Here is a 12086-nt window from a genome sequence, read left to right as displayed (position 1 = left end):
GGAAGTCCAGGAAGTCCAGACTTTTGGATCCAGCAGCAGAGGGAAGACAGAGGAACAGACTGACTGACAGCAGGAGATGATTCAGGAAGAACAGGGGAGTAGGAGGGGGGGGTGGGGGGGGGGGGGGTGACAGTTGACTGACAGCTGACCGGACACCGGACAGACCAATCAGCAGTCAGGTGAAGCATTTTAGCGGAGGTTAGCAGAGTGTGGAGCTGTTTGTCTCTCTGTGTGTTCTCTATGGACAGACTCTGCTGCGTGTTCCCAACAGAGCTGAGAGAGAACAGGTTTAAATAAAGGTTTAAATAAAGGTTTAAATAAAGGTTTAAATAAAGGTTTTCAGTAGCTAGCCAATCTGCTGGGACTCTGGACTCCTGCAGAACTCTGATGTGAACTAAAGAACCGGTTCAGTCAACCTGTGGTGTGACACACTCACACACTGACATGTTGTTCACATGTTATCGATGTTTTTGACTTGTTATTGGTATGTTGGTGTGATGTTGACATGTTATTGACACGTTGGGTGTAGCTGACGTGTTGTTGGCGTGTTGACATGTTACTGTGGGACACACTGCTGAACTCCAGCAGAACATGTTTCTGTCTGAAAAGGATTTTCTGCTGTTCAGGATTCTTCAGTCTGACTGCAGTTCAGTAAACTGATGATTAACATGTTGTTGACATGTTATTGACATGTTGAAGTGTTGGCATGTTGTTGTGTTGACATGTTTGTGTTATTGACACGATACGGCATGTTGTTTACATGTTATTGACTTGTATTGTTGACATGTTATTGACATGTTTTGTTGACATATTTGTGTGTTATTTATATGTAGTTGACATGTTTTGTTGACATGTTTGTGTGTTATTTATATGTAATTGACATGTTGACAAGTTATTGACATGTTGAAGTGTTGGCATGTTACTCACATGTTGGTGTGTTACTGACTTTTTGACATGTTGGCATGTTGTTGACATGTTGGCATGTTGTTGACATTAGGGATGGGTCATGATTTTCAAATTTTCGAATAGTCATTATAAAAAATCGAATAGTTTATGGCGACTATTGTCTTGTCTTAAAGTATATTTTCTTAGCTTGCTAGTAGTAAATAGCTATGGCTTGATTAACGTGATTAACATATTGACATGTTGATGTGGTGTTGACATGTTGATGTGATGTTGGCATGTTGTTGACATGTTGGCATGTTGTTGACATGTTGGCGACATGTTGCGTGTTGTTGATGGGTTGTTGACATGTTGATGTGGTGTTGACATGTTGCGTGTTGTAGACATGTTGATGTGTTGTTGACATGTTGGCGTGTTGTTGACATGTTGGCGTGTTTTTGACATGTTGGCGTGTTGTTGACATGTTGATGTGTTGTTGACATGTTGATGTGTTGTAGACATGTTGATGTGTTGACATGTTGGCGTGTTGTTGACATGTTGGCGTGTTTTTGACATGTTGGCGTGTTGTTGACATGTTGATGTGTTGTTGACATGTTGGCGTGTTGTTGACATGTTGATGTGTTGTTGACATGTTGGCGTGTTGTTGACATGTTGATGTGTTGTTGACATGTTGATGTGTTGTTGACATGTGGGCGTGTGTTGACAGTTGGCGTGTTGTTGACATGTTGGCGTGTTGTTGACATGTTGATGTGTTGTTGACATGTTGGCGTGTTGTTGACATGTTGATGTGTTGCGTGTTGCAGCACCAGGCAGGCAGAGTCAGGCTCTCAGCAGCAGTCTGGAGTCTCTGGAGAAGAGAGAGGAGGTTCTGCAGGACAAACTGGGTTCTCTGGAGAACCAACACCTGCAGGACGCAAGCAAGCTGAAGAGCCAGCTGGACCAGGCCCAGGCCCGCACACACACACTGCAGAGAGAGGTGTGCACACACACACACACACACACACACACACACACACACCACACACACACACATTTCCTCCAAGTCCTTAAGAGTCAACTTAAGTCATTGTAATTGATAACTTGATGATGTACAGCAGTGATGGGACACTGGACTCCTGTGTGTGTGTGTGTGTGTGTGTGTGTGTGTGTGTGTGTGTGTGTGTGTGTGTCAGTATGAAGACACCCAGTCCCAGCTGCTGGACCTCCGTCAGCGCTATGAGAGAACAGAGCAGGAGAAGCTGAACATCCACCAGGAGCTGGAGCAGTGCAGGAGCAACCTGAAGCTGCTGCAGGACAAGACCCCGCACCGTGAGTCCACACACACACACACACACACACACACACACACACACACACACACACACACACACACACACACACACTGACTCTGCAGGACAAGACCCGCACCGTGAGTACACACACACACACACAGACACACACACACACACACACACACACACACACACTGACTCTGCAGGACAAGACCCGCACCATGAGTCCACACACACACACACACACACACACACACACACACTGACGCTGCAGGACAAGACCCGCACCATGAGTCCACACACACACACACTGACGCTGCAGGACAAGACCAGCACCATGAGTCCACACACACACACACACACACACACACTCTGACGCTGCAGGACAAGACCAGCACTGTGAGTCCACACACACACACACACACACACTGATGCTGCAGGACAAGACCCGCACCGTGAGTCCACACACACACACACACACACACACACACACACACACACACTGACTCTGCAGGACAAGACCAGCACCGTGAGTCCACACACACACACACACACACACACACACACACACACACAAGATAGAGCAATAGACCAGCCTTAAGATGCTGCAAGGGAGGGCTAACAATTTAAGATTCAATAAACACACACACATTCACATGGTTGCTTGGATGCAAATACACACACACACACACACACACACACACAACACACACACACACACACACACACAGATGTGATTGCCTCAGCAGATCCGTCCATTTAAAAAGTCTCTCAGTGTTTGTAAAGCTGCAGACTGATTCCAACATGTCATGTGATCTTTAATGAGCCGCAGATTAACCAGGCCGGTGTTTCTGTAGTGACTTGTTAACACACACATCACACACCTGGACTCCCCCGTGTTTCTCCAGCAGTGGAAGGTCGCTGCTGCAGAACACACACACACACACACACACACCCTGTTACACAACACACACCCAGGAGCAGGCTGGGAGCAGCAGCCAGGAGGGGACGGTGATGTCACAGCAGCCCTGAACTCACACAGACTGAGCAGGCTGAAAAAAATAAAATACAACACGCTTCTGCTGAAAGTCAGTCAGACAGGATGGAAGGAAACAACGTCTCTGTTCTCATAGACGTCAGTTTATTTTTTTAAATCTTTATTTATATACTGTAGCACAAAACAAAGTGACAGAGCGCTTCACAGTCTAGAGAACAAGAGATTGAACACAGATCAGTAAAACAGAAGGACAATGGGCCTCATTCAGCAATATCTTCCTAAGTTTTTTCTTAAATTTGTTCTTGAGAAAGGTCCTAAGAAAAGTCTCCGTCAGATTCATGACATGTTCTTAAAACCGCAGAATTGTTCCCACCTGTGTTCTTATAATGATGAATCCCATTGTCCTCGTCAATTGAAAGCGCGTGCCAGATGATCCTAATTAGCATATAGGTAAACGCCCCGCCAATCCCCATAAAAGGGCATGAGACCGCAGGGCCGTGTGCACACAGAAATCACACACAGAAATTTAAAAGAAAAGTCAAGAATGCCCAAACAAAAGTCTAAAGAGGTGGAGCACCGGACTCCAAACGTAAAAAAAAACTTCAATAGTTGTGAAGTGGAGGTGCTGCTGCAGGAAATGAACACCAGACGAGCTGTCATGTTTAGTAGTGTCAGTAGTGGATATAAAATAAAACAAAAAAGATGCATGGGATCCCAATTAACATAATTTATTATTTATTTATATGAATCTGAATTTTATAATTTTTAAGTGTTAGAGTAGTGTTTATTTATTTTAAAAGACCATAATACTTTGTAAAATAATTATTAAAAAATATTATAAATGATAAAAATATTATTGTAATTTAAATCCTATAATATTATACAACTGTAGAATTGAAGGAAACGCAATAACCACTTATTTTGCACCAACATGTCAGCACTCAAATGTGTGTCAGTGTGCTCTTGAGTGTGCGTAGATTCGGAACAAATCCCAAATAAGAAAAAATTGGTGAATGTCAGAATCTTGGTGAAAACTGCGCAAGTGGGTTTTAAGAGGAAATTTCTTCTTAAGAACGGTTGGTGAATGAGGCCCAATGTGAAGATAGAGGACTGATAATAGAATTCTGTAATTTCAGCCATAATTTGTTTTTGGTGCGCAGTCTCTTTTTCTTCTTTTTTTTTTTTTTTACTTTTTATTTATGAACATTTTTCACATTATAAGGACAGCAAGCAAAAACGCAAACAAGAAACAAAAAATAAAAAAAGCAAACAAATATGAGGTCATGGGGTGATCAATAAATCAAGGCAAATTTGCCTGATTTAAAATAAAATATCGCACATGATACATACAATAATGATGAAAGATCCGTCTCATTGGCTAAACAAACACACCATTTTTCCCCACCGTTTTTCTCCCAGTTCTTTTTGGAGCCGTATGGAGTCGGTCATCTGTTCTAGAAGATGTGGGTGTTTAAAGGAATAGTTCACCCAAAAATGAAAATTCTGTCATCATCTGCTCCCCCTCATGCCAAATGAAACTCAGGTGAAATTTGTTAGTCCATATAACACACAGGGAGGCTGCAGCACAACTTGGTAGCAGCCTTCTCCAAAACAACTGAAGTCAATGGGGACCTGTTCTTTAGAGCTCCAAAACAAAAACAGACAAACAATCACACTGTGAATAGAAAGACCTATACACCATTATTTGTTGCAAATCAATCAGCTGTAGTTAAGATTTGCACTAAATGATGGTGTAAATATACTGTAGGTCTTTCTGGAACTCTGACCTCTGTTCTGTCTGCAGTGACATCACTGTCCTCTCCTGGCTTTTCATCCTGGCTAATCAATAACAGAAGATCAGCTGAACTCCCCTCCTCTCCTCCTCCTCCTCCTCCTCTAGTGTCTTAGTCTCTCTTCTCCTCCTCTTCCTCTCCTCCTTCTCTCTTCTCTCTCCCACCTGCATTCGGCTCCTCCACTCCCTCCTCCTCTCCTCTCCTCCACTCCCTCCTCCTCTCCTCTCCTCTCTCCTCATATCCTTTCTCCTCTCCTCCTCTCTTCCTCTCCCCTCTCCTCTCCTCTCTTCTCTCCCCCCTCCTCTCTTCTCTTCTCTCCCCGCTCCTCTCTTCTCTCCTCCTCTCTCCCCTCTCCTCTCTCCTCTCCTCATCTCCTCCTCCCCCCCTCTCCTCTCTCCTCAGGTTCTGTATTCTCAAAGCTTTTCAGAATAAGATCCAGAGTCACATGACCAGATGAATGTAACTTTATTTTGAAGTGATAACGTCGACAAATGAATTTAATTTTTCTTCACCAGACACATTTGGGCTGTGTATTTTTTATGTAGTTTGCATTTTTAGCATTCCTCATTCAATCCAATGGGCAGCATAGCATGAAGGTTAGGCTGATGACCTGGTCAGATATCATCCATTTATTACAATGGGATGTTTTGACTGTAATCAGCTCCCAAACTCTGAGGTCCCCGTTAGTCATAGAGTTCTGCAACTTGGTTCAGATCATGCTGAACATTTTTGCCTTTAGGACCCATAAAGTCTGCCTAAAAAAATGTTCCCGCCATTTTGGATTTTTTTTTGAAAAACCTTCAGAAATCAGAATGACTCCAGATTTGGTTAGCAGCAGTCTTATTGGACCTGCTTTTACTTTGAAAGTACCTAAGGAACCAGGCAAAAAAAAAAAAATAGCACAGAGTTCAGTCTAAATGTTTCAGAGGCTTTTCCACCCTGACTAGAAGAAAATTCTGGGGGAAACACATTTTTTTTTTAATTCTTTGGCATAAAATGTAAACGACATCATCACAAAATATCAGCATTATTGGAAGTTTAAGTCCAAAAATATAATATAAATGAACGCTGCTGTGGAGGGAGGTAATGAGGAAGGCTGATGATGCTGTGACTGCAGACTGAGAGAGTCTGGTGACGGACGGGAGTTCTTCTTCTTCTTCTGTGGTGTTTTGTGAATGTGAATGTGGCTGTGGTGTGGAAATGGCTGTGACGCTTGGTAGAGACGCCTGATCATGTGACCGGATATCTGACAACAACAACAACAACAACAACAACATGAGCCTGCCTCCCTTCAAATCCCTCTCTCTCTGTCTCTCTCTGTCTCTCTCTCCCCCGTTCTTTCTTTGTCAAATCCAACCTCCCTCTCTCTTTCTCCCTCCCTCTCTCCTTTCCCCCTTTCCCTTGTTTTTTATTTTTCTCTCTCTCTCTCTCTCTCTCTCTCTCTCTCTCTCTCTCTCTCTCTCTCTCTTTTTTGACCCTTCCCTCCTCCCGTCCCTCCTTGTTTTCAGTTGTTGTGTTTGATTTTAAAGGTTGCTTCAGTAGAATCAGAGCCCCGCCCCCCCGCCCCCTTCGCTGTAGCTGCTCCATCCTCCATGTTGGTTTTGGTTGATTTGCAGGCTGATTTCTTGTTATCCCTCTCCTCCTCCTCCCCCCCTCCCCTTCCCCCCCTCCTCCTCCCTCTAGCCATCCATATTGCAGCCTGTCCAAGCCATATTCATGGGCCTTGTCCTGGCTCTGCTCTACTGGTGTTTCGGCCAGTTGTGGTAGAAAGGTATACACCGACAGAACATTACAGTCTCTCTCTCTGTCTCATCCATCCATCCATCTATCCATCCATCCATCCATCCATCCATCCATCCTGCTCTGGAAGGAAAGATGGGAGGAGAAAATATCATCCTGGTCCTTCCTGAATTCTGGGTCACAGCTTTTGATATCAAATCTATCAATAAATCGGAAAAAAATATATATATATCATTGAACCTGTATATGTTATCAGTAAGCTTTATGAATGTATTATAATTCAATACATTTTCTAAAGAAACACAAAACTAGAAGAGAAGAGCGACTTGAGTTTTCTTCATAGTGTTTTTTCCAGAAGCCTCATGTCTGCCACTCACTGCAGTCTTTCTTCTCTTGAAGTTTAGACTCATTTTCTAATTCATTATCAATAGTTTGACTCGGTCTCCTGGTCAAGAAGCTTTTTTAGATTTTTGTTTTTTACACCTGGAAGACGATGTCATGTGGCGAATACCATTTTAAAAAGGACAAAATTTGAAAAGTTTTCTTTCTTACGAGTTGAAACCCCTGAATTCTGATTGGCCAAGACGGTCTTTTCACCTCTTGCACCTCTTCGTTGTCATCTTCTTCATCACGGTGGTGGTGGTCGGTCTTCATCTTGTGGCACTAACTGAAGCATGGCTGTCTGTCCGTCCGTCAGTCCGCCTGTCAGTCGCTCTGCTGCTGAAGGGACGAGACGCACCGCTCTGCTCTGAAGGGAAACCTCCTGTCATACTGAAGAAATGTTAACCCAGACAGCTTCAGGTGTTGGTTAGGGTTAGGGTTAGGGTTTGGGTTAGTAGGGGTAGGGTTAGGGTTAGGGTTTGGATTAGTAGGGTTAGGTCTTAGTTATATATCACGTGACTCTCCCCACAGGGTTAGGGTTAGGGTTTGTGTTAGTTGGGGTAGGGTTAGGGTTAGGGTTTGGTCTTAGTAGGGTTAGGGTTAGGGTTTGGGTTAGTAGGGTTAGGGTTAGGGTGAACTGCTGAAGGGACGAGACGCACCGCTCTGCTCTGAAGGGAAACCTCCTGTCACACCGAAGAAATACTAACCCAGACAGCTTCAGGTGTTTGTCTCAATAAGGGGGGAAAAGTTTCTACATTTGTCTTGAAAGGATAAGTAAACCCCAAACCCAGATCTGTGTAAATCCTGACATCTAAAGGTAAAAAGCATGCTGCTGAAATGACCATCTGCTATTGGCTGATCTTTGGTGCCATATAAAATTGGGCTCAGCAGCAGATTACTGTGTTTAGGATCCATTTTGAGCTCCACCAGTCTGATAAAATAATTGCAGCCTCATGTGATTTGGAAATTGTAGTATTCCGTACTATTCCGTACATTTTCTTCTTCTTCTTTTTTTTCTCGATTAGTTGTGCAGCCCTACTTCCAAGATGGCAGAGGGATCATTCTTCTGCATTCTCTAGTTGTGTTAACTTATTGTAAATTAAATAACGAATGAAGTTTAACAATTCATCATTTTTGCCGGGGACCCCCTGGAACCCCCTCAAGGACCTCTGGTGGTTCCCGGACCCCACGTTGAGAACCACCGTTGTAGAGAAACTTAAAGGCAACATGTGTAGGATTTTCTAATAGTCATATTTTAGAACAATTATTGGCTGATCTTTGGTGCCAGGTTGGGTTGTACTCTATAGAAGGTGACATCATCACCTGGCACCAAAGATCAGCCAATAGCAGATTGCCAGTTCAGTAGCATGCTGTTTACCTGTCGATGTCGGGCACAGTGTCATGTCTGTGTCACAGGTTTGGGTTTGGGGTTTAGTTCCTCTTTAAGCTCGACTAAAACGGCTCATTAGCAGAGGAGCTAGCTTGTGGCTCGCTGAACCACTTAGTTACAATTAGAGCTGGGCGATAAATCGATTTTAGCAATTAATTCAAATTTATGGTTTAGGACAATGACAACCTGGGTAAATACCGTATTTCCTCTAATATTGTCCCAGGCCTTTATTTCCCTCAGCTGCAGAGGGTACCAGGCCTTTATTGGAAGCAGGCTTATATTAGAGACAGGCCTTTATTTCTAATTCCCTCTGTTTGATAAGTATATTTGCTCATATTTTAGTACGAAGCCTCCTTGTTTTCTGATCTGCTTCTGTTGGGGTTCGTTAGGTATCCGTTTTTTTGTTACCGTGACGCATTACCGATAATTACGGTAATCGATGACGGCACGCTCCGGAGACTTCCACCGGCCGAGCCGTCTCGTGGCATACCGCCATCTTGTGGCACTCGTACGTTACTACAAACTACAGTTACATTATATAACAGGCACCAGGAGTTTAATTACTCGTGCGAGTAACGCAAGTACACAACCTGCGAATATTTAAGTAACGTTATGCCGGGAAAGCCAGCTGTGCTAACGGTTGTGCTAACTGGGGCTAATGCTTGTGCTAACTTGGTTCATAGTAAAGTACAACCGATAGCTGGAATAACAGAAGGAACAGACACATATTTTCAGAATTTACCAGGTAATCCAACTTCCTCGCTGACTTTTTTCCAAGCTCTCTCCGTTTTGTTACGGTCTCTGTCTGCCAGGAGACTTGTGTCATACAGCTCCGGGAGCCCAGAGACGGATACTATTAGCTTATCCTCCATTTTGTGATTCAACGTCAGGACGTCAGGACGTCAGGGATGTTTGGCGACACAGCGTCACGCGGATTTTCTGCTCAAGTTGAAAAATTTCAACTCGCGAATACGCGTCTGAGGCGAATTTCGCGTCATACGCTAACTAGCTTGTGTTTGTCTCAGTGGGAAATGGCATCAGTTTGTTGTGGGTGGGCTGAGGTGTCAGTAGAGACAGAGGTTTCCCTTCAACCCGCCGGGCCGCAGCGCTCCTTCAACACTCTTCATGACTCACACACACACACACTGCCTGAACCTCCGGGAGCTCCTGGAGCTCCTGCCTGCCTCACTGTCTCTTCCTCATGTCAGGCTGCTGCTTCATTTCATTTTATGCATCATTTTCCTCCATCTCTTGCAACAGGGTTGGTCTTTATTTTATTTTAGTATTTTTTTTATTGTTTACGTTTTTGTTTTTTTTTATCCACCTCTTTCCCTCCATTTCTTTGCTTCAGGGTTTGTGCTTAATCTCTGTTATTTTATTTTATTTTATTTTATTCAGCTTTTTTCTCCATCTCTCACTACAGGATTGGTGCTTCTTCTCATTTAAATTCATTTTCATCTCTTTTTTTTTCTTACTCACTGCAGGATTGCTGGTTCAACTTGATTCTTTATTTTTCTTTCCTCTTCTAATATTTTTATCTGCATGTTTTGCCTCTTGGTTTTCCCTCCAACCCTTGATACTTGTGTATTTTTTCGTTCATCATCTCTTTCTTTTTTTAACACTCTCTCTCCATCTTCTCTCCGTCTTGTTTGTCAGTTTGCTGTGTTTGCTGCTTGTCGTCTCTGTTGGTTTGGATGTGAAACCAGTGTTTCCAGTCTGGATCTGGAGGGAAACTGGTTTCACTCTCTGTCTTTACTCTGCTGCCTCTGCTCTGTTCTTACTTCAAACCTTTCCTTCCTACTTTCTTCTACTTCTCTCTCTCTTTTCTCACTTTTTTAATTTCATTTTTATTTTCCACTGCCCTCTCTCCTTCTTCTTTCTCTTCTCTTCTTCTATCCTCTCTTCTTGCCTCCTCAATCTTTCCTTCCTCTTTTCTTCTACCTCTTCTCACTTTTTAATTTCCTTTTTTATTTTCTGCTGCCCTCTCTTCTTCTTTCTCTCCTCTTCTTCCATCCTTTCTTCCTTCTTCTTCTCTTGTCTCCTTTCTGTCTTTCGTTATTACTTTCTTCTTCTCTCTTTCTGTCTTTCCTGGTTTGTCTTGGTCCAGTTTAGCTGAAATAATGGATTACATGCTGCAAACTAACTTGATGTTCTCTCTGTTTTTCTGTTTGTGTTCCCTCTCTCTCTCTCTCTCTCTTTGTCTCTCTCTCTGTCCCTCTGTCTCTCTCTCTCTCTCTCTGTCCCTCTCTCTCTCTCTCTTCTCTCATCTCCCTCTCTCTCTCTCTCTCTCTCTCTCTTTGTCTCTGTCTCTCTGTCTCTCTCTCTCTCTCTGTCCCTCTCTCTCCCTCTCTCTCTCTGTCTCTCTCTCTCTCATCTCCCTCTCTCTCTCTCTCTCTCTCTCTCTCTCTCTCTTTGTCTCTGTCTCTCTGTCTCCCTCTCTCTCTTTCTGTCTCTCTCTCTCTGTCCCTCTCTCTCCCTCTCTCTCTCTCTCTCTCTCTCTCTCTCTCTGACCCTCTCTCTCATCTCCCTCTCTCTCTCTCTCTGTCCCTCTCCCTCTCTCTCTCTCTCTCTCTCTCTCTCTCTCTCTCTCTCTCTCTCTCTCTCTCTCTCTCTCTCTCTCTGTCCCTCTCCCTCTCCCTCTCTCTCTCTCTCTCTCCCTCTCCCTCTCCCTCTCTCTCTCTCTCTCTCTCTCTCTCTCAGAGTGGCTGGAGCCCCTGGATGCCGGTCGTCGCGGTGATGGTCGCCGTGACGGCGGCGGTCCTCTACCCCAACTTCTCCAAGAGCAGCTCCACCTGAGACACACACACTCACACACACTCACACACACACTCACACACACTCACACACACACACACACACACACACACACACACACACACACACAGCGCTGTGAGGAGAGCATCACTGCTTTACTTGTATAAAGTGTAATTGTACATAATTGTAGAGGGAATATAAAGGTTGTGGTTTCTCCGGAGGATCCAGACGCGTCTCGGTTCATTATTTAGTTTTATTTTTATTTTTTTCTCGGGGTTTTCGTTGTTTTTTTCTCGGCTCTCTCTCAGCTGTGTTGGGGAGTTTTTTTGGTTTCGTGTCTCTGATGATTTTTTCCGGGTGTCGGACCGGTCCGCGGCGGGCCGGGCTTCCCGCCGTAAAACCCGCCCGAGACGACGGCCGCGCCCGTCCTGCTGCGACCGGGCGGGGCGGAGCCGGCCGGTAACACTTCCCCCCCCCCCGCTCCATGTCCGGCCTGTGGACCAGAGGAAGGAGCGAACGATGGGACGGACTGAGACGATGTTCACCGTCTTTACCGCGGTCACCGGCCACCACAGAAGAAGAGCTCTGATGCTGCCTTTTCATTAAAAAGGTCTCGTTCGTTCTTCATTGAAATCGATCGGCACCAGCCAGCTGCTGGTGTTTGACCCTTATTAGTTTTCGAAGGCCGATACCGATATTTTTGGATTGTAGCTGCTGATATTTGATATCTGATCAATATCATGTCCGAACTTCCCAGTATTCAGAGTTTCCTTCTCTTCAGGATGAAAAGCCTCTGGAACATTCAGAGCATCATGGGACACTGAAACTCTCCACTGAAACCTTAGATAATATTAATG

General features: G+C 44.3%; 1 protein-coding gene across 1 annotated transcript in view; it reads left to right on the top strand.

The window, feature by feature from the left end:
• The window catches only part of slmapa (sarcolemma associated protein a), a 35301-nt gene extending 23460 nt beyond the window's left edge, over window positions 1-11841 (top strand). The window contains exons 17-20 of the mRNA XM_071538473.1: window positions 1-4; window positions 1717-1879; window positions 2076-2203; window positions 11169-11841. The exon at window positions 1-4 is cut by the window's left edge and continues 5 nt beyond it. Coding sequence (XP_071394574.1) covers window positions 1-4; window positions 1717-1879; window positions 2076-2203; window positions 11169-11271 — 398 coding nt within the window. The 3' untranslated portion in view covers window positions 11272-11841. The remainder of the gene's footprint in view (window positions 5-1716; window positions 1880-2075; window positions 2204-11168) is intronic.
• Window positions 11842-12086: the final 245 nt, after the last annotated feature.

Source organism: Centroberyx affinis, unplaced genomic scaffold, assembly GCF_046629955.1.
Source record: "Centroberyx affinis isolate AG114_WGS23_722 - 3 ecotype Tasmania unplaced genomic scaffold, CSIRO-AGI_Caff_v1 ptg003280l_1, whole genome shotgun sequence".
Lineage (NCBI taxonomy): Eukaryota > Metazoa > Chordata > Actinopteri > Beryciformes > Berycidae > Centroberyx > Centroberyx affinis.
The sequence above is the reverse complement of the archived record's forward strand: the minus strand, read 5'-3'. Positions and strand labels throughout refer to the sequence as shown.